General features: G+C 37.1%; 3 protein-coding genes and 1 pseudogene across 5 annotated transcripts; all 4 read right to left on the bottom strand.

Annotated features, from left to right (window-relative positions):
* Positions 1 to 3,665: 3,665 nt before the first annotated feature.
* On the bottom strand, positions 3,666 to 5,307 carry LOC148765971 (uncharacterized). The gene is made up of 2 exons (XM_088812456.1): positions 4,543 to 5,307; positions 3,666 to 4,451 (listed from the first exon to the last, which is right to left on the bottom strand). The coding sequence occupies exons 1-2, from the start codon at positions 5,305 to 5,307 to the stop codon at positions 3,672 to 3,674; spliced, it is 1,545 nt and encodes a 514-aa protein (XP_088668582.1). The 3' UTR covers positions 3,666 to 3,671.
* A 4,027-nt stretch (positions 5,308 to 9,334) lies between these two features.
* On the bottom strand, positions 9,335 to 11,004 carry LOC148765970 (uncharacterized; annotated as a pseudogene).
* Positions 11,005 to 16,104: 5,100 nt separating this feature from the next.
* On the bottom strand, positions 16,105 to 20,203 carry LOC105967771 (protein DETOXIFICATION 19). Of its 3 annotated transcripts, none has more exons than XM_088811536.1 (7): positions 19,744 to 20,203; positions 18,681 to 19,225; positions 18,500 to 18,586; positions 18,270 to 18,326; positions 17,928 to 18,166; positions 16,644 to 16,736; positions 16,105 to 16,494 (listed from the first exon to the last, which is right to left on the bottom strand). In XM_088811536.1, the coding sequence occupies exons 1-7, from the start codon at positions 20,011 to 20,013 to the stop codon at positions 16,325 to 16,327; spliced, it is 1,461 nt and encodes a 486-aa protein (XP_088667662.1). In that variant the 5' UTR covers positions 20,014 to 20,203; the 3' UTR covers positions 16,105 to 16,324. The 3 variants fall into 3 exon arrangements, with proteins under 3 accessions (XP_088667662.1, XP_088667663.1, XP_012847844.1); XM_088811537.1 differs by having other exon boundaries at positions 16,644 to 16,711; XM_012992390.2 differs by having other exon boundaries at positions 16,644 to 16,762; positions 19,744 to 20,201.
* Positions 20,204 to 20,451: 248 nt separating this feature from the next.
* Positions 20,452 to 22,737, bottom strand: LOC105967761 (3-hydroxyacyl-CoA dehydrogenase family protein). Its single transcript, XM_012992378.2, has 4 exons — positions 22,363 to 22,737; positions 21,902 to 22,123; positions 21,021 to 21,133; positions 20,452 to 20,943 (listed from the first exon to the last, which is right to left on the bottom strand). Exons 1-4 carry the CDS (start codon positions 22,546 to 22,548, stop codon positions 20,604 to 20,606), a joined length of 861 nt encoding a protein of 286 aa, XP_012847832.2. The 5' UTR covers positions 22,549 to 22,737; the 3' UTR covers positions 20,452 to 20,603.
* Positions 22,738 to 23,817: the final 1,080 nt, after the last annotated feature.

Here is a 23,817-nt window from a genome sequence, read left to right as displayed (position 1 = left end):
TAGTCCATGCAATTGAGGCTGAAGTGAATAAACTTATTGATGTTGGTTTCATTCGAGAAGTCAAGTACCCAACATGGATTTCAAGTATTGTCCCTGTCAGAAAGAAGAATGGACAAATTCGTGTATGTGTTGACTTTAGAGATTTGAACGAAGCATGCCCTAAGGACGACTTTCCAATGCCAATAGCCGAACTAATGATTGATGCTACTACGGGCCACGAAGCATTATCATTTATGGATGGGTCATCAGGATACAATCAAATACGAATGGCGCCGAGAGACGAAGAATTAACAGCCTTTCGCACTCCTAAGGGCATCTATTGCTATAAAGTGATGCCATTTGGCTTGAAAAATGCCGGTGCTACATACCAAAGAGCCATGCAAAAGGTATTTGATGACATGCTCCATAAAGATGTTGAATGTTATGTGGATGACTTGGTAGTTAAATCCAAAAGAAGGGAAGATCATCTCCAAAATTTGAGAAAAGTCTTTGAGCGCTTGAGAAGGTACCAATTGAAGATGAATCCATTGAAATGTGCATTTGGTGTTACTTCGGGGAAGTTTCTTGGATTCGTAGTTCGTCACCGAGGCATAGAAATCGAACAAGCCAAGATTGATGCAATTTTAAAGATTCGCGAGCCTAGGAACATTCATGAGCTCAAAAGTTTGCAAGGAAAGTTGGCATACCTAAGAAGGTTCATTTCAAACTTAGCCGGTCGATGTCAACCATTCAGTCGACTCATAAAGAAAAATGTTCCCTTTGAATGGGATGAAGCTTACACTAGTGCCTTTGAAAGTATAAAATCGTATTTAACGAAGCCTCCTGTGTTGATTGCACCAGTGCCCGGACGATCGTTAATACTCTATATTGCTACTCAAGATCGATCTGTCGGGGCTTTACTAGCCCAGGAGAATGATGATGGAAAAGAGAGCGCCTTATACTACTTGAGTAGAACAATGACACCAAATGAATTGAACTACTCGCCAATCGAAAAGACATGCTTAGCGCTCATTTTTGCAATTCAAAAGTTGAAGCATTATTTTCAAGCACATGTTGTCCGCCTAATCTCAAGGATGAATCCTCTAAAGTATGTTATGTCAAAACCCGTCCTATCCGACAGACTCGCAAGGTGGTACCTACAATTGCAGCAGTTTGACATAACATATATTCCACAAAAGGCTGTGAAAGGACAAGTCCTAGCCGATTTCTTGGCAGATCATCCTATCCCTGCAGAGTGGGAGTTATCCGATGATCTACCCGATGAAGATGTTCTTGCGATTGAAGCTAGTCCTCCTTGGAAAATGTACTTTGATGGAGCTTCTCACAGAGAAGGAGCGGGCGCCGGAGTAGTATTTGTCACATCCAACGGCGAATGTTGCCTCACTCTTTTACCTTAACACAAAATTGCTCTAACAATGTTGCTGAATATCAAGCTCTTATCCTTGGGCTAGAAATGGCAGTTGATATAAAGCAACTAAATTTGGAGGTATATGGAGACTCCAAGTTGGTGATCAATCAGATACTCGGATCATATGAAGTAAAGAAGCTCGATTTACTCCCTTATGTGGACTACGCTAAAAGACTTATCGGACACCTTGGTGATGTGACGATAGAACATGTGCCTAGAAAGGATAACAAACAAGCAGATGCATTGGCAAAACTTGCTTCCACTTTAGCCATGCCCGAAGACGGAACTCGTATATCAATTTTCAAGAGATGGGTCGTACCACCAATCTTTGAACAAGAAGAAATTGAAGAAGACGAAACTCGAGTAGTTTACGTATTTCAAATCGAGAAAGAAGACTGGCGTCAATCATTTGTGGATTACTTGAAGTACGAAAAGTTGCCTAATGATCCACGTCAAAGAGTTGATATTCGACGTCGTGCGGCTCGTTTCATCTACTACAAAGAGACACTTTACAGACGTTCATTTGACGGAGTCCTCTTGAGATGTTTAGGTGATGACGAAGTCGTTCAAGCCATAGAAGAAGCTCATTCCGGAATTTGCGGCGCCCATCAGTCAGGACCCAAATTACATTTTCGAATAAAAAGAATGGGTTATTATTGGCCATCTATGGTAAAGGATTGCATGGAGTATGCCCAAAAATGTCAACCTTGCCAATTTCATGCAAACTTTATTCATCAACCGCCAGAGCCATTACACCCTACTGTTGCCTCATGGCCCTTTGATGCTTGGGGTTTGGATGTGGTTGGACCTATGACAAAGTCTTCCGCTGGACATCTCTATATCTTGGCGGCAACAGACTACTTTTCCAAATGGGCTGAAGCAGTGCCTCTTCGAGAAGTAAAGAAGGAGAACGTTGCAGATTTCATCCGCATCAACATCATCTACCGTTACGGAGTTCCTCGATATGTGATCACGGACAACGGAAAGCCATTCTGCAACGGTGTGATAGATAAACTTTGTGAAAAGTTTGGCTTCAAGCAAAGAAAGTCTTCAATGTACAACGCTGCCGCCAATGGACTCGCCGAGGCCTTCAACAAAACTTTATGTAATTTGCTGAAGAAAGTGATCGCCAAGTCAAAACGTGATTGGCACGAAAGGATGGAAGAAGCTTTATGGGCTTATAGAACAACGTATAGAACACCTACTCAAGCCACTCCATATGCGTTGGTGTACGGTGTGGAAGCGGTCTTGCCTCTTGAAAAACAAATTCCATCATTGAGGATAGCTATACAAGAAGAACTCACTCAAGAAGAAAATGCTCGTTTGCGTCTTGCAGAATTGGAAGCTCTTGACGAGAAAAGATTAGAGGCACAACAAAGTATTGAATGCTACCAAGCTCGTCTTTCTAGGGCATTTAACAAGAAGGTGCGACCAAGATCGTTTCAAGTTGGAGATTTGGTACTTGCCGTAAGGAGGCCCATCATCGTCACTCATAAAACGGGAAATAAATTTACTACAAAGTGGGATGGTCCTTATGTCGTCAAAGAATCGTACACAAATGGAGCGTACAAGTTGGTTGCCGAAGATGGTCTAAGAATTGGTCCGATAAATGGAAAGTTCTTGAAGCGGTACTACGCATGAAGCGGAGGAGAAGGCTCCTGGCCCGCATGAGTTGAAACTGTGCACGGCTAAAAAAAAAAAAAAAAAAAATCTATCTTTTTTTCTTTGAACTACGTTATGACTTGATCCCATTCGGAGTACGTAGGCAGCTTAGATATTCTCTAAGTTCAGTCCTTTCCCTAAAAAAAAAAAATCTATCTTTTTTTTTTCTTTGAACTACGTTATGACTTGATCCCATTCGGGGTACGTAGGTAGCTTAGATATTCTCTAAGTTCAGTCCTTTCCCTAAAAAAAAATTCTATCTTTTGTTTTCTTTGAACTACGTTATGACTTGATCCCATTCGGGGTATGTAGGCAGCTTAGATATTCTCTAAGTTCAGTCCTTTCCCTAAAAAAACAAAAAAAAAATCTATCTTTTTTTCTTTGAACTACGTTATGACTTGATCCCATTCAGGGTAAGTAGGCAGCTTAGATATCCTCTAAGTTCAGTCTTTTCCTTAAAAAAAAAAAAAGAAAAAAAAAGAAAAAAAAAATCGTTGAATATACAAGTGCAGAATACTAAGGGAGCAAGATGGAAAAGGAGATTTTTTTTTTTAATTTCATGAATCATAAAAGTGAAATAAAAAAAAAATCTAAATCTAGCTCAAGCGAAAGGGTCTAAATCGTTCAACTTTTCTTTGGCATCTTCTAAAAGCTCGGCAGAAGCGCGCAATTCTTCTACCAAATCATCACTTAAAGGGGATGTATTTTCAATGGTAGCAATCTCTTCGTTAATCTCACGAATTTCAGTTTGAACAGTATGAAGGAGTTCTCGTTGACGTTTTAATGATGATCTCAACTGTCCCACCCTCACCTTCAAAGCAGCACGCTCTTTCTTGACACTCTCCAAATCATTATTGGTGACTTGAACTTGAAGAGTCTCTTTGTGTTCTCTAGCTTGAGCAGTATGCAAACGATCTTTAGCCTCATCTAATTGTCGCGCTAGAATCTCTTTAGATGCCTTCTCAGAGTTCGACGACCTCACCTTATCATAAGCAGTCGCCTGGGAAAATAATGACTTCAATAATTCCTCTATGCAAGATATGTCGAAATCACGAAGATCCCTCATGGTTCCAAGAACTAATTGGACATCTTCTTGAATAGACGAAATGGAATCAATTGAAGTCCGTACTATCCTCGCACGAAGATCTTGCCATAATTGGCGAAGAAAAACCCGCTTGTGATTTTTCAGGAAATTTTCACCCACAAAAACTGAACAAGCACCATTGTACGACCCTTTCGCGGTCTCTTTCATCTTGGATATTCTGGCAGGCATCAAAGCAGTCGGCGACGAAGCTGCACCCATTGAGCAAGCCTTGGCAGTTGAGTGATGACTAGCTTGAGATTCCTCGCGATCGCCCACGTCAATTATCTCGTTTTCCAACTAAAAAAAAAATCATTAAGACAAGATGATATAAAAAATAAAAAAAAAAATAAAAAAATAAAAAAAATAAAAAAAAAGTGTTAAGTGCAACCTTCTCAGCAAAAGCGTCATTTGTTCGAGAATGACTGTCCACACTGTTATCAGTATGAAGATCTTGTGGTTTTGAAGATTGCGGGTCCCTCTTCGGCCTTTTCCAATGACGTTCTATGTGGCTATCGTCACTCTCATCCGATGGAGGCAAAACATTCCTCTTCTTTATATCTCTAGGAGGGTTTTTGATTTGGAGCACATTTTCGCGAGAAAGATTGTCGAGACTATTTCTTGCCCCATCTTCTTTGTCTTCAAGTGGAATCTTACTTAACTCCAAACTCACCAAACTCGCAGCTTTATTTTCAAGATAAGTTCCGTAAGCTTCAGTCCACCATCTTTTATAGCCGTCCGTGTGAAACTTTCTCGGATTTTGAGGAACGACGGAAAATATCACTTTAGACATGGACTCGAGCAAAACGCATAGACGCCAATAACGGAGTCCATCTATTAAAGAAGCCTCGCGAACGTCTTCATCAAGTACTCCGGGCACATCTTGGTAAAACCCAAATTGACGGCTAAACCGATGAGGACTATATAGCTCAATAACGAAACGATTACCACGCCGCAAGGAGAGATAGCTCGAGCGAATGGCGATGAAATAATTTCTATCGGACCCTTTTGTTGTTCCATCATCGACATATAAAGAAGACTCGCTCCTAGGGATCGTGGTGCAAGTCCAAGATATATGATCTCCTTTGTGAATCCGTTTGCGTGCATCCGCGGGAGTGTAGTATCTAGCGCTTCCTTCTCCGGAATAAGATATCATCTTTGGGCCATCGACGGCTACGCCTTGCAGAACTTGACAATGGGTCTTGAAATAAAGCGCCAACCAACTATAGACGAAGTGAATAGGAAACGGAGAGTTCTCTTGATGGGGTCTCAAGGATCTCGAAATCCTATTTATGCCGTTGAAGATGCTTGCTAAGACAAGGAACTGCAAGAGAGACTTCTTCGCCACTCGCCATTATGCTAGCCATCTTGAACGTTGAAGGACGTATCATGCCTACACCATCAGTGGGGAGAACGAAGGTGCAAAGCCAACAGGCCAAATGGGCCGCCAAGTATGTCTCGGACCTCAGTTCGACATCAACGCTAATGCTCGAAAACACAGCTTCTTCAATGTTGATCCATTTTGCATGTGCTTCAATATTGCCGGAAGGATTGTGAGTTGACTTGGGGCGAACACCTTTCTTTTCTTTGCGCGGAGGAGGTTGAGTGTATTTCTTCTGCTTCTTTGACCAAAACTGAATCCAGCTTTCGACAGAGACATTGGAGGACGGACCTTTAGAGCGCTTCCGAAGTAAGTGGTAGGCATGGAATAGATGTCGGCAGGAACGGTGAGAATATCGAACACCCTTTGCATCGGAACCAACGAGTTCTTGAGAGGCAGGGACAACTTCATCGTAAAAGAGCCCGGTTAACGGTAGCCCGGAGAGGATGTGCAAATCCCATAAAGAGATAGACATTTCTCCAGGAGACGTCAAGAGGGTATTTGTAGTCGGACACCATGCCTCGAAGAACGCCTTCATAATTTCAGAGTTGTAGTCGTACGTGAAGAGGGAGGCATATACAGAATCATAGATCTTCGCGGACTTTAGCTTGTGCTGGCAACGACTGAGAACGTCTTCGGTCCATTCCCAGTACCCTCTGAAGAACTGAAAGCCGCCGGAAAGCTCGAGAGTATCTCCCCACTTGACTTTTCCTTCCACGATGTTGCCACCCAAAGTCGGCAGAAGGCTCGGACTGCTTGACTCTTCCGGAAGCGTGGATCTGTCGGGTTTATGATTTGATGCTCGCAAACTGTACACGTACTCGTACTTATTATGAGGATGCTCGTGGGACCAAACGGACATGCGATTCGGAGTCGTGAGACGTGGCCATTGCTTTGCGTAAGGACCGATAAGGGGGGCATAAATCGTCAAGACGGTTCCTTTGTCGTTCGGTTGGTAACGATCGTCAAGAATTACCAATTGCTCGTCGCCTAAAGAAGAGAAAGCTTGCTTGAAATAAACCATCGGGAAATCTATCAAAACAGATCAAAGAAAGAGCGATAAGTTCGATGTGGTGAGATATATATACAAAAAAAAAAAAAAAAAAAAAAAAAAAGCGAGGGCAAGGAATCGTGCTAAAACCACCCAATGGCCAAACCTAAAACGAAGAAAAGAGGACCGGTGAGTTAAAGAAAGGAATCAAAAGCACGTTCAAGTGTCAAAAAAAAAAAAAAAGGGGGAAACGTTTTTTTTTTTTTTTTTTTTTTTTTTTTTTATGGAACTGACCTGAAATCGAGCCAAAGAAATTAGCAAAACCACCGAAAAAAAAAGAGCTAAATTCGATGGAGGTGAAAATCCTTTTGCAAGAGGGTCGATGGTTGAAAGCTGATGAATGAAAAAATTGGTAGGGGTCACCTCCTTTTATAAGCTAGAAAAATAACTATCCCATTCATGTTAGGATTGAGATTTTCCAATCACAAGGAGTTTGAAATCTACTGGGAGAAGGATAATACGTGTTTGAGTTGGGAAAATCAAGTTGCAGAAGAGTCCTTTTACAGGAATAATACGTCCGCAGTTTGAGATTTTCTCTCCACACGGAAATCAGGTTGCAATTATAATTCCATAGGGACTCTCTCATTGTACTTGGTTTTGAGTGGCCCTAGCTTATGATATTACAAGCCGTTGAACATTGCTTTTGTTGATATGGGGCATCGTAGTATGCAAGTTTGTTTAGCTACTTTCAAGAAGGGCCAGCCGAAGATGATGGGCCCATTTTTATTTATTTTATTTTATTATGGAAATCTGATGACTCCTCACAAGAAACGAATATGTCTAAATTCAAATTTTGAACTTCAAAATAGGCATAAAGCAATTGGTGGGCCGACATTGACCAGAGAAAAAAATTTGGGCTCAAAATTACATATATTCTCGGGACTACAGGCCCGAGAGTAGGCACGTGAGGGGTTATTAAATCATGAAAAGCTCCAAATATATTTACGAATCAACTCGATATATTCGTGACTTATTCACTTTAAGACGCGTTGTCCGTGAACAAGTCTCGAGGGGGCATTTGTAGACGAACAAATTTTCAAGCAGTTAAATTGCTAATTTCCATAGAGCCGGCATTCAAAGTCATTTATATATCAATGCGCAAAAATCATATGTATATTATATATATTAAATATCAATTATATGTTTTCTATTTTAATATTAAGAATTTAATTATTAAATAAATTCTTAATTTAAATAGATAATTAATTTTAAATATATATTGGCCAATAGAATTATTTCTTATTTTCCAAGTTATAAGAAATAAATATCAATTAATTATTGGCCAATCGGATTATTTCTTCTCTTACAAGTTATAAGAGATAAATATCAATTTAAATCGGGCCAATCAAATCGTGCCACATCATCAAGAAGGCCCATCAAGGACTCTTGTTCTACCACTATAAATAGGGACCCTCCCTACACAATTCAAAACACAACTGAAGGAGCAGAAACCGTAGGAGCAAAAGTTCTCTCTACAATTCAAGACGCAAGGAAGAAGAATTCGTAGGAGGTAAGATTCTCTCTCTACATTCAAAGTGTTCTTCGTCAAATTCGAGGTGTTCTTGAGCAAATTCAAGGCATTCTTCATCAAATCCAGCGTTCGATCCGAGATAACGGTGCCAAACCTTCGGATTAACGTTAATCAATTCAAGTCAAGATCATTGGAAGATTGAAGGGCCAAATCCATCAAGAATTTCAAGATCTTCAAGTCAAATTTAGTCAAAGTTCAACGTTCGATCCGAGATTCAAGTCGCAAGACCCTTGGAAAACGTTATTCAAATCCAAAATCAAATCCGGAGAAGATCAAGTCAACGACTCGACTCCGAGAATTCAAGTCAACCATATATTGTTCTAGAGAGAAGAATCAGAGGATTAAAATAGAGATTGTAACCCGCAATTTATTTATTTTAATTCAATAAAAATTATCTTTGTCCAATTTTTCTTGTTTGTTTATATCGCAGATAAGAATTTGTTGTTACATAATGGTTTTGCCTAGATCTGCGATGCACTAAAACATATCAGAACCCCAGACACGTTCCAACTTTCTGTTGCCTGAACTCAGTTTGTACAACCCATAAACGAATTTAACGTGCCTGGCCTACTCACTCGTTAAACTCGTCAACACTAATTGGAACAACTTTGATCTCTTAATTTTCATAATATTGTACTCGTACATTTACAACCAAAAAAATCTCAAATTTCAAATGTAATGTTATATAAAGTGTTAAAAGGGCAAATTACGATCACCCCCTTGAAGTAAAGTTAAATTACGAAAAAATCACTCATGTTTGTGTTTACAACCATACCCTCAACTAAGTATTGTCTTACACGCCACCCTTGCGGCGTCAAATTTATACTGAATGATGAATTTTTTCGTAAGACAATGCATAATTGAGGGGCTGGTTGTAATTACCCAAGCATAGGGAATTTTTTCGTAATTTGACATTTCCTCAGGGGTAGCCGTGATTTGCACTAAAGTGAAGAAAACAAACATATCATTTGATACTTCTAACTGCTAGAAAAAATTAGGTTTAAACTTAACTAAAAACTATTTTTACCTCTTGCAGAACATAAATAGAGAGTAAATGCCACAATGAAATAATTAATTATCTCTATACTAAACCTTACATAAATGGTTTAGTAGAACCACTTATACCAAAACTATTTAGGGGTTGTCTAGGGTCTGAGAGCGTTTGTACTACTCGGACCCAAACGATTGAATATCAACCAATAAGAATATGACACGTATGATTAGTACGAATCCCATTAAAAATAGTACGAAGCATGGGTTACTGATAAAATTACATAAATACCCTTAAAAACTAAAATTTAATTAAATATTAAATATTAATGACTTTTCCAAAAATAAAAGTATTAAAAATTACATCGACGAATGGAAGTTACCTTCAAGCCTTCAAGCCTGTTTGTTGATACATCGACGAATGTGAAGATAGCGTGCCCCAATCCCGTCGGAATATTCCCCGTCAGCTGATTATGTGAGAGGTAGAGATAGAAATTCTGCTGCCGGAAATCGGCAAAAGATGCCGGGATATCTCCGGTGAGTTTGTTCCGGTCCAAAAGGAGGCCGTCGAGGTTCGGGAGCTGGGAGAGCGACGCCGGAATCGAGCCGGAGAAGTTGTTGAACGACAGCCCAATGTACGCTTCTTGAGTTTGCTGAGGAACGATGGAACATGGCCGGTAAGAGAATTCCACCGGAGATCGATCGAGAAAGTTGAGGTAGGTAAGCTTGGTTATGGATCCCGGGATTTGACCGGTGACGTTGACTTTGTGGAAAGCGAGGCTTTCGAGATACTTGAGGTCTCTGATGGACGCCGGAATGGGGAGGCCGAAGTTAGCGGCGGAGGTGTGGAATCCGGTTATGCGGTTGGTTTTGTCGTCGCAGTCCACCGTGGACCAGGTCCAGCAGTCGGTGGTCGGATCCCATGAGATTAATCGTAGGATTGTTGAGGTCTTTCTTGGTCTGGGGAAGAAATATGTGAGGTTTTTTTTATTTAATGTGTAATTTTGTTAATTAATTATGATTACTATAATATTTTTTAATATATATTTTAATTTATTGATTTGAGTTTATAAGGGTAATTGAGTAATTTATATAAAGTACGATGTGTGTACGGTGTGTTTTTAGTGGGTTCGTACATTAAATCTTCAATTGCTAGTGTCGTACTAGATCATACTTAGGTCGTACACAAAATCAATGGATGAGATGACAATTTTACTATTTTATACGCACCAGATCTAATCGTTCTGGTCCGAGAAGTACAACCCCTCTCGGACCGTAGACAACCCCAACTTACTTACCTAAACCCGCTCCGAACGGATCAGTTTCGTATCGAAAACAGCTAAACTCAAATCGCTAGACATCGAAAATAAAAACGATACGAAAATATTAAGACGAGACGCCTTAACGTACGAGATCTAACTTTGTCCTAAATATGGATCTTTTAACGAAAAAATAGTCTTGTAGATCTTCATATCAATCAACCGTTACCATATATGTTTAGAAGAAGTTTTCTCTGGTGATTATTGCCAAATAAATAATTAAGCACATTTATTTATTTATTTATTAATAAAAATAAAAGCAAAGCACACGAATCTTTCTCATACAAAAGTCATCACTACACATAAATAACGGCTAAATACAATTTTACTAAATTATATTTTGTTTGGAATAATATTAGCCAATATGCCTCGGTGCAGAGTATCTTATCTGATCAGTCTTCTTTGGTTCCGGCTCCGGCTTCGGCTTTGGCTTCGGCTGGGGGTGGGGCTTCTTTTACAGCTGCTGGTTTAGCATCAGCTTGGTCGGCTGCAGCCGCGGCTTGTTTGACCCTAGCTTTGCCCTTCTTGGGCTTGAGGAAGCAGAAACAAGAGCAACAAGGACACTGGAATAAGAACTTCATTCCTTTCAAGATGCCCTTTTTTTTTTCCTCTGATATAAAATCCAATCACCAATTTATTCTGACAGCAAATGTGTGTAATATAATAATGGTAATTATGTAATCTACTTTTTCAAAAAAGAAATAATAGTGTATAAAATAATAATATGAATTTTTTTTTTTTTTTGATCATTGGATCCCATTTGAGTCGCTTTCGGATGCCAACTAATTGAAGGGAAGAAGACAGCAATATATGATGGTCGGGATAAAAAGGAAAACCCCACATGAAATTAAATTGAGGTCACTCTAGCCAGGGGCGGACCCAGGGGGTTTTGGGTGGGGGGGCGAAAAAAAAGTTTTGGGGTAAAATGGTATAAAATTTTAACTTTGGGGGGGCTAAAGTGTATAAATTAATACATAAATAAACCAAAATATTAAAAAAATAAAAAAAAAAGGTAAAAAAAAATTTTCTGCAGGGGCGGGTGCCCCCCCAACACAAGCCTTGGGTCCGCCCCTGACTCTAGCTAAGGTTATCTATCCTAAGTTTGAGTGTAGTGATTTCACACTTCGAGAGTAAACTTTACAGCACACTTGCAAGATTAATTTAGGGTTAAATACAGTTTGCACCCCTAAAGTATACCCTCTGTAACTCTTATCCCCTTAAAGTATCATTTGTAACATTTACCCCCTCAAGCACAATTTAATTTGTATTTTAAATTTTAACACCTTAAAAAAGTTATTTTATTAAAAGGAATAACTAAAATAATAGTTAAATTATACAACTAAAAATATTGGTTGAAAAATACAATATTTCAAAATTTAAAAATATTATCTTGCGTTGGATATTTATTCAATAAATAACATCTAATTGTTGTTGGACCAATTAATCAAAAATACTCTATCAATAAATTTTAAGAAATTAATACATAACTAATAGAAATCTTAAGTATTGAAATTTATTTTAATTCATTAACTATTTTAAATATATTTTCATTCATTATTACCCAATATATATTACTTTTTAATTTTTTTTCAATAATTAATTTTAGTTACTTTTCAATTTTTTATGAACCGTTAATTATTAGATTGTTATGTTTATTATTTTTTAAATTTTAAAATATAAAATAATTGATGTGGAGGGGGTAAGTGTTACAAATGATACTTTAAGGGGGTAAGTGTTACATGGGCTATACTTCAGGGGTGCAAAGTGTATTTAGCTCATTAATTTATTATTGGGAAAATTACCGTTTTCACCCTTGAAGTTTACATAAATTCCACATTTGGTCCCTCCAGTTCACAAAAAGCATATTTGATCCTTCATGTTTCAATACTTTAACATTTTTTGTCATTTCCGTCAATCTACCATTACTCCGTCAGTTAGGGAAATGATATGATGGGCACATGCTTCATTTTGACCTAAATTCCTTGCCTTCTCGATACTCAATCAAATCTTTTTTTTTTTTGCCGATTGAATGCATTTCTAAAGTCCCATATTTAGTAATGCCCGAACTCTTTCTTTTGTATCGAGGATCGTCGAAATAAGCAAGAATAATATTTCTACGGAAAATGCTATTGATGGGAATTTCAATCGAGATACCTGAAGGGGGGCATTAGTTCGTTCTCGCGTTCTTGAATCGATTGGAGAACGGAAAATTAAGGGAAATGAGTAAAAGTATTGAAATTTTAAAACATGAGGGACTAAATGTGTTATTTGTGAATATGGAGAAGGGACCAAATGTGAAATCAGTGCAAACTTCAGGGATAAAAATTGTATTTTTCCCATTTATTATTATTATTTATTTAAAGGAAAATGAATTTGAGAGCAAATTAAACTTAGGAAGTGAGCTCTAGTTTGAGACGCCATTAAATCAAATTTTTCATTTTTATGTTTCTTGGAAAACCAAACATACTTTGTGATTTCGAAAATTCTCCGATTTCATTTCCATTTGCATTTTTTGTTTCTTTATTTTGAAATCCATGATCCAAACAGAACCTAACACCCACATATATTATTGTGAGATAATAAATAATTCAAGTAATTCTAAGAGTTAATCTAGGACAGAATTTAAAGATCAACACAAGAATTTATAGTGGTTCGATCTAAAGATCGACATCCACTTGGAGCGGCCAACTCCAATTCACTAGCACAATCTCAAAGAGATTCAAGTTACATGATGATCACAAAGATCAAGACACCTCTCAGAAACACTTAAGAGATTTTCTAGATACTAACTACAGTAACTGGCAGCAAACCCTATCTCTTTCACACTCGTGTTTATGTGTTTTGCATGTGTTATCTCATAACTCTCTAGCCCTAAGACGCATACGACATCTATTTATAACATGACTATTTTTACGGAAACAAAGTTGACGTAGTAGTTAGAGACAAACAACATACATTTTTATTTGCTTACAATATCCAAAATTTGTATTTTCAAGGATTTTTAGAAACCCTACTCCGTTGAAGTTGCTATCATAACAATTATATGTTTTGTGGATCATCAATAATTCACACTATAAAAGTCAAATGTATTGATGGACTAAGTATTCCTATCTATAGAATGTAGGTCCGACTAGTATCAATGAGAGAAAGACGCTCATATCAATAGAGATGGCGTCGGTGCTCTTTTGTTGTTTTTATAAATACTAGAAAGGTGCACGTTCATTGTACGTGTCTAGTTAATATTCTATTAACTTTTATTTTATATTTCATTAGATACATTTATCCTAAACTAATAATGTCGAATATGTATCTAAATGTTATCGATTAACATGGGGTGTTGCTTTAAAATTCCTAAAAATAGGTCAGTCGGAATTTGGATAATGTAACGAATCACTTCCGCCGGCCACTTCAAATCACATGCAATAAGGGTCGGACCCAGTAAGAGACTGGGCCCACCTTTGCAGGAAAATAAAAAAGGATAACAATTTTTTTATTAGTATTTTTATTTTTGTTTGATATTTATCTATTAGTTTATAGACTTTCGCCCCCCAAATTTTATTTTTATGTACTTTTAGTCCAGAAAAAAAAATTATTTTCTTAAATCACCCCATATTCTATCCCAACAAAAATTCTCCGCGATAAATTTGTACACCATGTTGGAACTCACATGTTACTTACATGAATGACTCTACCAAAATGTACATTAATCCACAACGTGAATATACGTTAAAAAACAGTTTATTGATCGAGCACTTCTCATTTTTATTGATGACCTCACTCTCGCACCAATATAACATACGCATAAAACTCATGAAAGATAATTAATCTATTATCTATATACATATCTCCGATCTTCTTTACAGTGCTCTCTAAATTTATGTGTTTGTGTAACACTCACTCTTAGCTGATGTGTCTTGAAGCTCTTTATAATTAAATGGGTAAATTACGATAACCCCCTCAGGTAAAGTCAAACTACAAAAAACACACCTATTGTTTGCATAATTATGAGGGTTAATAGCATTTCGCCACCTGGACTTTGCCCGTTTTTGCACTTTACCACCTTAACTAAAAAACGTTGCACGGGCACACCCAAACTCCCTTTTTTGACGCACATAACCACCTAGGAGGAATATTCCGGCGAATCTTCTAATTTTCCAACACACGCGCGATACACATGCTTAATGGAGGGGTTTTTTGGTTATTTCACCTCAAAAATTTTGTGGGCCCTCTTTTTATTTTTTCTTCTCCTTCTCTCTCTTATTCTCTCTCTCTTTCTCGCACCCACACACATACAGACATCCCCCATCATCATCTTCTTCTTCTCTTCTTTCTTTGTGCTTTTGTCAAGAATCAATCTTTTCCCAAAAGAAACTCCACGACCAATGCTGTGATGGGAACTGTGAAAGTATAAATCGTAGGTCTGATTCCATTATTGACCATTTCTTCAATCATGTACAAAGAATCATCCACCTTAACAAGCACAAATTGATGTCCATTTTTCAGTATTTGTAAGTAAAAGAATAAATATATAGATATAGAGAACTCATATTGTAGTAAATATCATAAATTATACAGAAGATGGAGATTAAATATGTGGAAAGAGCCATAAGGTACACAACATAAAGCATATGGTACAAATTATCAACCTAGCATCATCAAAGATGGAATTCTACTGTTTTCCCTATTTCCTTAAAAAATGAAATTGGATAAGAAAAAAAGCTTGTAGCAAGGACAAAGCGACGGCGGTGCAGGCCAACTTGAGGCGGCTTTTAAGTAAGGCCTGATACTCCTCAAAATCTAGAGGAATATTGGGGGTGGGCCCACCACCGCCGCAATCTGTCACCGTGGATTATCATCGTTACGATTGGAGTTGGCTTCGATCTCACCGATGTACGGTGGTGCTGTAGTGATCGGGGGAGGCGTCCTCCTGCAGAAACCGCTAGAGAATGCCCACTCCGAAGAGCTGCAGTTCATCCCCATCATTTTCGAAGAGAAGAAGAAGATGATGATGGGTATGTGTGTATATGTGTGGGTGTCCGAGAAAGAGGGAGAGAGAAAGGGAGAGAGAGAGAGAAAAAAAAGGCCCCACAAAAATTTTGAGTTGAAATGACCAAAAAACCCTTCCATTAAGCATGTGCATCGCGCGTGCGCCGGAAAATGAGAAGATTCGCCGGAATATTCTCTGTAGGTGGTTATGTGCGTAAAAAAAGTGAGTTTGGATGTGCCCTTGTAACTTTTTTTAGTTAAGGTGGTAAAGTGCAAAAACGGGCAAAGTCTAGGTGGCGAAATGCTATTAACCCTAATTATGACCAAAGCCCTTAAGTGTATCTATTCTTACAATTAGCCCCTTGCGGAGTTAACACTGATGAAATCTTAAAATTCCAGAGTATATTTTGTTTAAATTCCATATTTAACCATGTATGTGTGACCTTTTGATTTGCTATTTTTTTTGTCGGACCAAAATACCCTTAGGGGTGTAAATGTAATGATTTTAATTTATGGAGGGGTTTATTGTATAATTTTTAGATATTTAATCTTTAACCATTTCTTTAATATTTAATCCTTAACCGAATTATATGATACAGCCGATTGAAGTCATGAACATGAAATCTGCGTTGGACAACTCACAATAGGTTTGTGTTTAATCTAAGAAATATTTCCAAGAAATAAGTGGAATATAGTAACCAATTCAAAAGCACCCGAACAACTGCATTCATAACCAAAGTTTATACTTGTTCAGGTCCGCGGTCGCTACCCTAACGTACCGTTGAGTCACCCATGATTAACATTCCTTCATCAAATACTTGTTGGGCTAGGGAAGAAATATCTAATCAACTGCCAGGGTATATTATCTTATCTCGCAAGGCAACTTCCGTGGAACTGCGACATCAAGTTTATCGTCTACGACATTAAGTAGAAAGAAAATAAAAACGAAACGATTATTCGTCCGGGGTTGATTGAGTTGATGAATCTTGAGATAGCTCTATTCTTGTCCATTTTGTGAACTTGGTAAGCAACAATAGCCCTGTCAACTGGGCTGATAGCCCACAGATTAATCCAATCCACAATCCCTGTCGTAAACCACAATGTCACATTCAATAAAAAAAAGAAATATAGTATTTTCTGCATGTTATTACAATAATTAACTTTCAAGTTTGTGTAAAATGTAAATTAAGGTTGTCTGAAAATAAAGAAAATAGGAGGTCTTAATAATAAATACCTTGGCATGTAGGTGGAACTTGAAACCAAGAAGAGCAGCAATAGGCATGCCAATGAAATAGAAAGTACCTACAATAATAAAAACAGCCAAATGCTGCCAACCACATCCTCTCACCACCCCTATATATAACAATATTTGCAGCAAAATTAATTAATTATGAAAAAATCCATCATGTTTGGGTACTTACATCCACTCCCTTAACTATGTATTGTCTTTTGAAAAAAAACTCCTCCAGTAGGTAAATTTAGGAGCATTCGTTCGATAAAGTTGTACCGAAATTTCGGTACACCAAATCTGCATACCGTTTACAAAACCGAAATATGTAGTTCGGTTCGGTTCGGTTCGGTAATCGAATACCAAAGTTCTATTAAAAATATTTACAAGTTTGATGTTTTCAATAGATTTTAATTTAAATACTATATATATATATATATATATATATATATATATATATATATATATATATATATATATATATATATATTATATATATATATATATATATATATATATATATATATATATATATATATATATATATATATATATATATATATATATATATATATATATATATATAATTAAAAAATCGAATGCCGAACCAAATTCCCATTTCGTTAATCAGCACGTACTGAATTTTCGTTTGGTTTGGTTCGGCTGAATCATTTTACCAAGCCGATGAACTTCCTTAGGTAAATTTGACATCGTAAGGGTGGACGTGTAAGATAATACATAGTTGAGGCGATGATTCTAAGTAGGACAAAATGCACTTCACCCCCTACAAATTTCTCATTTTCGCACTTTCCCCCTTAAAAATTAAAAAAACCGGATAATCCCCCTTCAAAATATTATTTTGGTTGCACTTTGCCCCATAAGTCATTTTTGGTGGGCATTGTGCAACAAAAATAACATTTTAAAGAGGCAATGTACAAAAGATGATGTTTTTAAGTGGTAATGTGCAACAAAAATAACATATAAAGTTACGTACAACAAAAATACTCAATTACAATGAATAATCCATCGAAATTTTGATATGGGGGCAATGTGCAACAAAAATAACATTTTGAAGGGGGGCATTCACTTTTTAAAATTATGAGGGAGTAAAGTGCAAAAATTAGAAATTTTTAAGGGGTCATAAGCAATTTGCGCCTTGTAATTATCCAAATATGATGGATTTTTTTAGTAATTTGAACTTATCTCAGGGGTGGCCCTAATTTGCCGGGAAAAAAAAAAGCTCTTCAAATAAATTACTAGGTTTTAATATTTTCCAGAAGTGAAACAAACCTGATAGGACTGTTTGAACGAAATCGAACGATACAGACACCGCAAGTAGGGGTGTCATCGAGGCGTAAGCTTTAATGATGACAGGGCTGTGACTGAAGGCGTTAGCCCAAATATTATGTCCAAAACAGAGTGCTAAAATAACACATAGTTCAAGAACAAGAGTTAGCTTAAGAGTGACAACCGCTGCTCGTTTAGCTCGGTCTGGATTTCCAGCTCCTAACTCATTCGACACCCTCGTGCTGCAATTAAAATATATATCAACGACATTTATTTACAATACAATACTCGAATAAATAACGATAAGATAAGAGAAATTCGAAAAACATGTCGACTTTTTTTTACCTGGCAGCAGCACTTAGGCCATATGCAACCATGTAGCAAATGGCTTGTGTGTTCACACTGTAAATGTATAGTGGTTATTTTACGTTGCACTCGGGATTAAAATAATTTCTTCTGTTTGATGTCCAAAATCCACGTGTAAGCCGTGACGAATGCAGATTTTATTTAAGGGTGTTCGAAATTATGTAATTAAAAAAATACAATTTACACGACTAAAAGAATATATAACTGACCACATAGCAATCAGAGAGGTACTAATTTTGGAGTTTGGCATCAATCCTGCTAGCAAAACAAGAATCTCAAAAGCCCAACACTCCATGCTGATCCAAATATGTAAAAAATAAAAAAATAATAAAAAAAATAAAAATCGAGAATTTGTATGAGTATAAATGAAACAATTGGAAAAATTCTCACCAAACCATAGCTGCAGAAGGCAAAGCCAATTTTAAATTGGAATAAACGTAACTCAACGACTCCGAAGTGAACCCTTCCCAAGTTTTCTCAATCTTCTTGGCTTTGAAAACATATAAGACCAACATACAAAGTGATAACCATAACGAAATCGAAGCTGCTAATGGAGCTCCCCTGTATGCAAGTGGGGTCCGGTGAACCAAAGTATAGGCAATTCCAACGTGTAGGGCAAGAGGAACGAACGAGCACACGACAAGTGGCATAACAACAGATTGTGTTTGTAGAAACCTTAATATGTTTTGCAATAAACCGTAGGCGAAGAAACCGGGACTGAGATACTTGAGATAGAGACCGGCTGCTTTTGCAATTTGACGATCTTGATGTAGTAATGTCAGTATAACGTCAGAATACCACCACAGGATAGATACTACGATTGTGAAGATTAGTGTAATGATGCACGATGCCTGAAGGTATATTCCTAACGCCCGGTGCCTTTTCGCTCCGAATGCTTGCCCACATAATGTCTCGAGTGCACCACTTAACCCAACCTACACCAATTAGTGGAAACAAACTTCAATAAGAACTCGTTCTGATGGTAGGATTATCATGATTAATTAATTAATTGGATTTTACTGGATGTTTAGTTAGGCCGATAACTTTTTCGTTCTTGGTAACCAAACGATGCTAAATTATTGCCCTTCCACCGTTCCTTAATAAGTGTCAATTTTCACATTTAGACAATTCATCAGAATCTCAATAAATACGATTTGATTTTAGGAAAAAAGAAACACGTAAACGAAACTAAAATAACACTCATTACTTAATGATGTGACAAGAGGGAGTCGAATTAATAAAGGTAAAATATAAAAAAAAAAAAAAAAACTGCATTTAATGCGGAATTGGTACCCTAAAACGACATATAATGTAGACAAATATATTTATATAAAATGACAGTTATTGTGAAATTGAGGGAGTGACAAAATAGTACTAATTCTGATGGACCCTTAACCTATTAATCAATGGGACTTAGATGTTCAATCTGAGGAGGGTTAATTACAGTAATTACCATGAAAGCAAAACCAGAGACGGAAGCCCATGTATTAGCGAGGTTAGAGCCGGCGAGCTCAAGGTTGCCTAGGTGGCCGGCAAACATGACTGACACGAGAGGGATAAAGTAATACGTCACATTTGTAAGTATCATCGGCAGAGCAAAAAGTATCTGATCCTTGGCCTCTTCCACGTCAACAACCTTGTTCCACCACGTCTCCGCCGCCGCCTTCTTCTGCGGCCGAAGCTGACTCTCCACCGCCTCAGGGTCGCCGCCTTGTGAAGACATTTTCACAGTCACATATTAAATGAACTTTGATTCAAGAAGACTTATATTCGATAAACAAGAAGATAAATTCAATAACCCCACTTTTCACCCACTGCATAATAAGAATAAAAATTCAAGTCACCATCACTTTTGGTTGGTAATAAAACCATAAATAAATCCAAAAGGTGGAAGAGGCCATGGAAGTGGGTCAGTTGTAGACGACACAGAAGATGGGTAAGATTTTTATATTAATAGCAAAGGGCACAAATCATTTAAACAAGTATATAACTATTAAACGAGTCTCACGTGATTTCTGATCGTTTAAAACGCACGGTCTGTTAACTTTGACAGAAAACTTTAACGTCCGCTACCCTTTGCAAAGCACAAGGAGGTTATGTGCTTATTCAGAACGGTTCGAAACGGCTCGGTTTTTTGGTTTTTCGGTTTTTTGCTCAGCACTAATTAAAATGGTACGTTGCTAATATTGCATAAAAATATTCAGCACTTGTTAGATTTCAATTCATCCAAACTATACACAACATTATTATTACATAAGTTCACAAGCATTTGAGACATCAATTTAAATTGGCTTCTCATTACATTTTTGCCCTTCAAATTTTACTGTAAGTGTAGACACCAACACCACTTTTCCTACCAAGGCGGCCCGCGTCAACGTACTGCACGAGCAGAGGGCATGGCGAGTATTTGCTATCGCCAAGTCCGTTAAGGAGCACTTTCATTATCGACAGGCAAACGTCGAGCCCAATGTGGTCCGCCAGTTCAAGTGGGCCCATCGGATGGTTTGTCCCGAGCTTCATTCCTGTATCAATGTCCTCCTTTGTTGCAACTCCTGTGTAAAGCGCGTGGAATGCTTCGTTTATCATTGGCATCAGAATTCGGTTTACGATGAATCCGGAATAGTCTTGAGAACAAATTACCTTCTTCCCGAACCTACAAAATCCATTGATTATTTATTAATTAATTAATTAATAATAAAAAGAAAAAGAAAAAAGAAAGTATATAGTCACCTTTCTGCCAAGGATTTAGTGGCGTTAAATGTATTATCAGATGTAGTGGCTCCGCGAATTATTTCCACGAGTTTCATAACAGGTGGAGGATTCATAAAATGCATTCCTATAACCTGCAGCCGATAAAAAGTACTTAGCTGGAGCCTGAAAACGGTACAATGATTAGTTAGCTAGAAGAAAAAAAACATGTGGTGGAAACAGGGGCGGGAATCGGACATTTCGGATTGGATTTAGGAATTTTGGAAAACTTTCAAAAATTTTTTGGAAGTGAAAAATTAATTCCAACTCCGTTCTAAAAAATGGAGAAAATAGAAGATTTTTGGATCGGAATCGGCAGAAATCGGATATTCCATTTTTTATGAGCCTATAATATAAAATACATAATAATGTTGACATTATAAGTGTAGTTTTCTGGGGGAAAAAAATTGGGATTTTTTGGAATTATTTTTCGAAAATTAAAATCGGATCCGAAATCAGAATCCCAATATATTCCAATTCTGATCCAAAAAATTCAGATCAATCGAAAATTGGAAGTTCTGAATTTCAGAATGAAAAGGATTGTACAAAATCGGAAATTTTCGGATCGGGACCGGCGGAATTCGGAAACTTTGGTTCCAATTCCACCCCAGGTGGTAAAAATAAACTTTGTTACATATACACGAAATGAAAACGAAAACCAAATTAAATAACTCTCGGATCAAAGAATCATTAGCAAGCACCATTCGGATCAAAGAATCATTAGTAATCGATAAACGCAAAATTGTGTACAAAAATCTATTGTTCAAAGTTGTAATCTTTTGCAGTACAAATCAACCACAACTAGATGAGCAATGTAAACCAAAGCAATTATTATGAATTATGTAAAGTGACGAGTGCGAAACCTGGCTTGGTCGTCTGGTCGCAGAAGCTAAACGAGTTATTGAAATCGAGCTGGTGTTGGATGCCAAGATTGCAGAATCTTTTACAATGTTGTCCAATTGAACAAACAGCTTCTTCTTCACCTCCTCAGACTCCACAATCGCCTCGATTACGATATCCACCGAACGAAAATCTTCCAAACTCGAAGTGAACCTTAGATTTCTTATAGCTTCAGCACCTTTTTCCTGTCGGAAAAAATGGATTTCTAGACTCAACCGGCCCTTGTAAACAGCAAAATCCAACAACTTTTTTTCCCCAAAAATTAAAAAAATCTGGTGACCTAATTGAAGAACTTCAATCGGAAGTGGCGAGATCTTAATTAATGCTAACAATTCAGGAATCCATGATTATTAGCAGTGATCAAACACAGTGGAATTGCTAAAAATGGTGACGAAGTACACGAATTAAAAATAATTATTAATACCTTGGTGAGAAGATCTTTAGAGACGAGACTCTGGATTCTAGAAGATATCGATTGATGGGCTTTAGAGACCGCCGCCGGATCGGAGTCAAGAAGCCAGACTTGAAGGCCGTTCACGGCGGCTAATTGCGCGATTCCGGAACCCATTTGGCCGGCTCCGACCACACCCACACTCCTAATCTCCGACATCTGTCCACCACGGTGATTTACTGCGTCTCTTCAGTTTAAAAATGGAACGATTTGAAACCTCGATTACGTACCCATCGGGGCCAAACATAACATTAAATTGTGAAACGATTTGAAAATGACTAGTTGTTACCAGAAATTTAAAAAAAAAAAAAAAAAAAAAATTGAATCATAATTTTTATTTTTATTATTTTTTTAAATTGTAATATATATATGAAATTCTGAATAAAAAAAAATTGAAAATGATTTTAGAATTTCTAGTTCTCCTATATTAATTAAAATATTATTATTTATTTTATATTTAAATATATAGCACTTAACCCCACCCAATGCGGTCACAAACTTTTGCAGATGGCCCCCCTTATGCTCGTAATCTCAGCATATATATAACCACTCCCTTGTGGTTTATGAGTGCGTTCATTAGTTTTTCGTCAAACTTAACCGCGTGTGTCAAACTTCAAGGGGGTTATCTGCAAAAAATGAAATCACAATGGGGCATTTTGCAAAAAAATACTTTGACGTTTGACACTGGAGGTTAAGTTTGACGGAAAAATGAACGAAAGCTACCCCAATCAACCACGAGTGGTTTATGTGCTGATATTAAAAGTATAAGGGGTCATCTGTAAAAATTTGTAACCACAGGGTGGAAAAAAAAGAATTTTGAATTCCGCCTTTTTAGATCTTAAAATTTAGTATAATTACAACCACCTCCCTGAAATAAAATATAATTATAAGGATATCCTTACTTTTGAGAAATTACATCCACTCCCTTGCAGTTTGTAAATTAAGACATTCAACCCTATAAAAGCGCGTTAATATAAAAGACCTACAAAATTTTAAGGATGGATGTAATTATGAAGCAATAAGGGCATCTTCCACCCTACATCATTTCCTATATTTTACACCAAATTTAGGTGTTTTTAACCTCCCAGCCCAAATCACTAAATCGTCATTACACCTAAAATTATGATGATTTGGTTTTAGTCTCCCATTGTGGTCAAAACCTATATCACCATATTACCAAATCCTATATTTTCACCAAATTTTTTGGTGAAGAAATTTGCATCTCCCACCCTTCCACCATTTTACTATTTTTTTCACCAAATCCTATTTTTCCTATCAAATATAGAAATTAAAATAGGATTTGGTGTAATTAACACCATTTTATAATTAGCATATAAATTTATTATATTAGCTAATTTTATGTGATTACCAATTTATAAACATATTTATAGAAAATATATTAGTGTTAATTAATGAATATGATAATAT

Source organism: Erythranthe guttata, chromosome 13, assembly GCF_056151865.1.
Source record: "Erythranthe guttata isolate IM_541 chromosome 13, IM_541, whole genome shotgun sequence".
NCBI classification, from domain to species: domain Eukaryota; kingdom Viridiplantae; phylum Streptophyta; class Magnoliopsida; order Lamiales; family Phrymaceae; genus Erythranthe; species Erythranthe guttata.
Note: the sequence above shows the minus strand (reverse complement) of the source record. Positions and strands in the feature narration are given on the sequence as shown.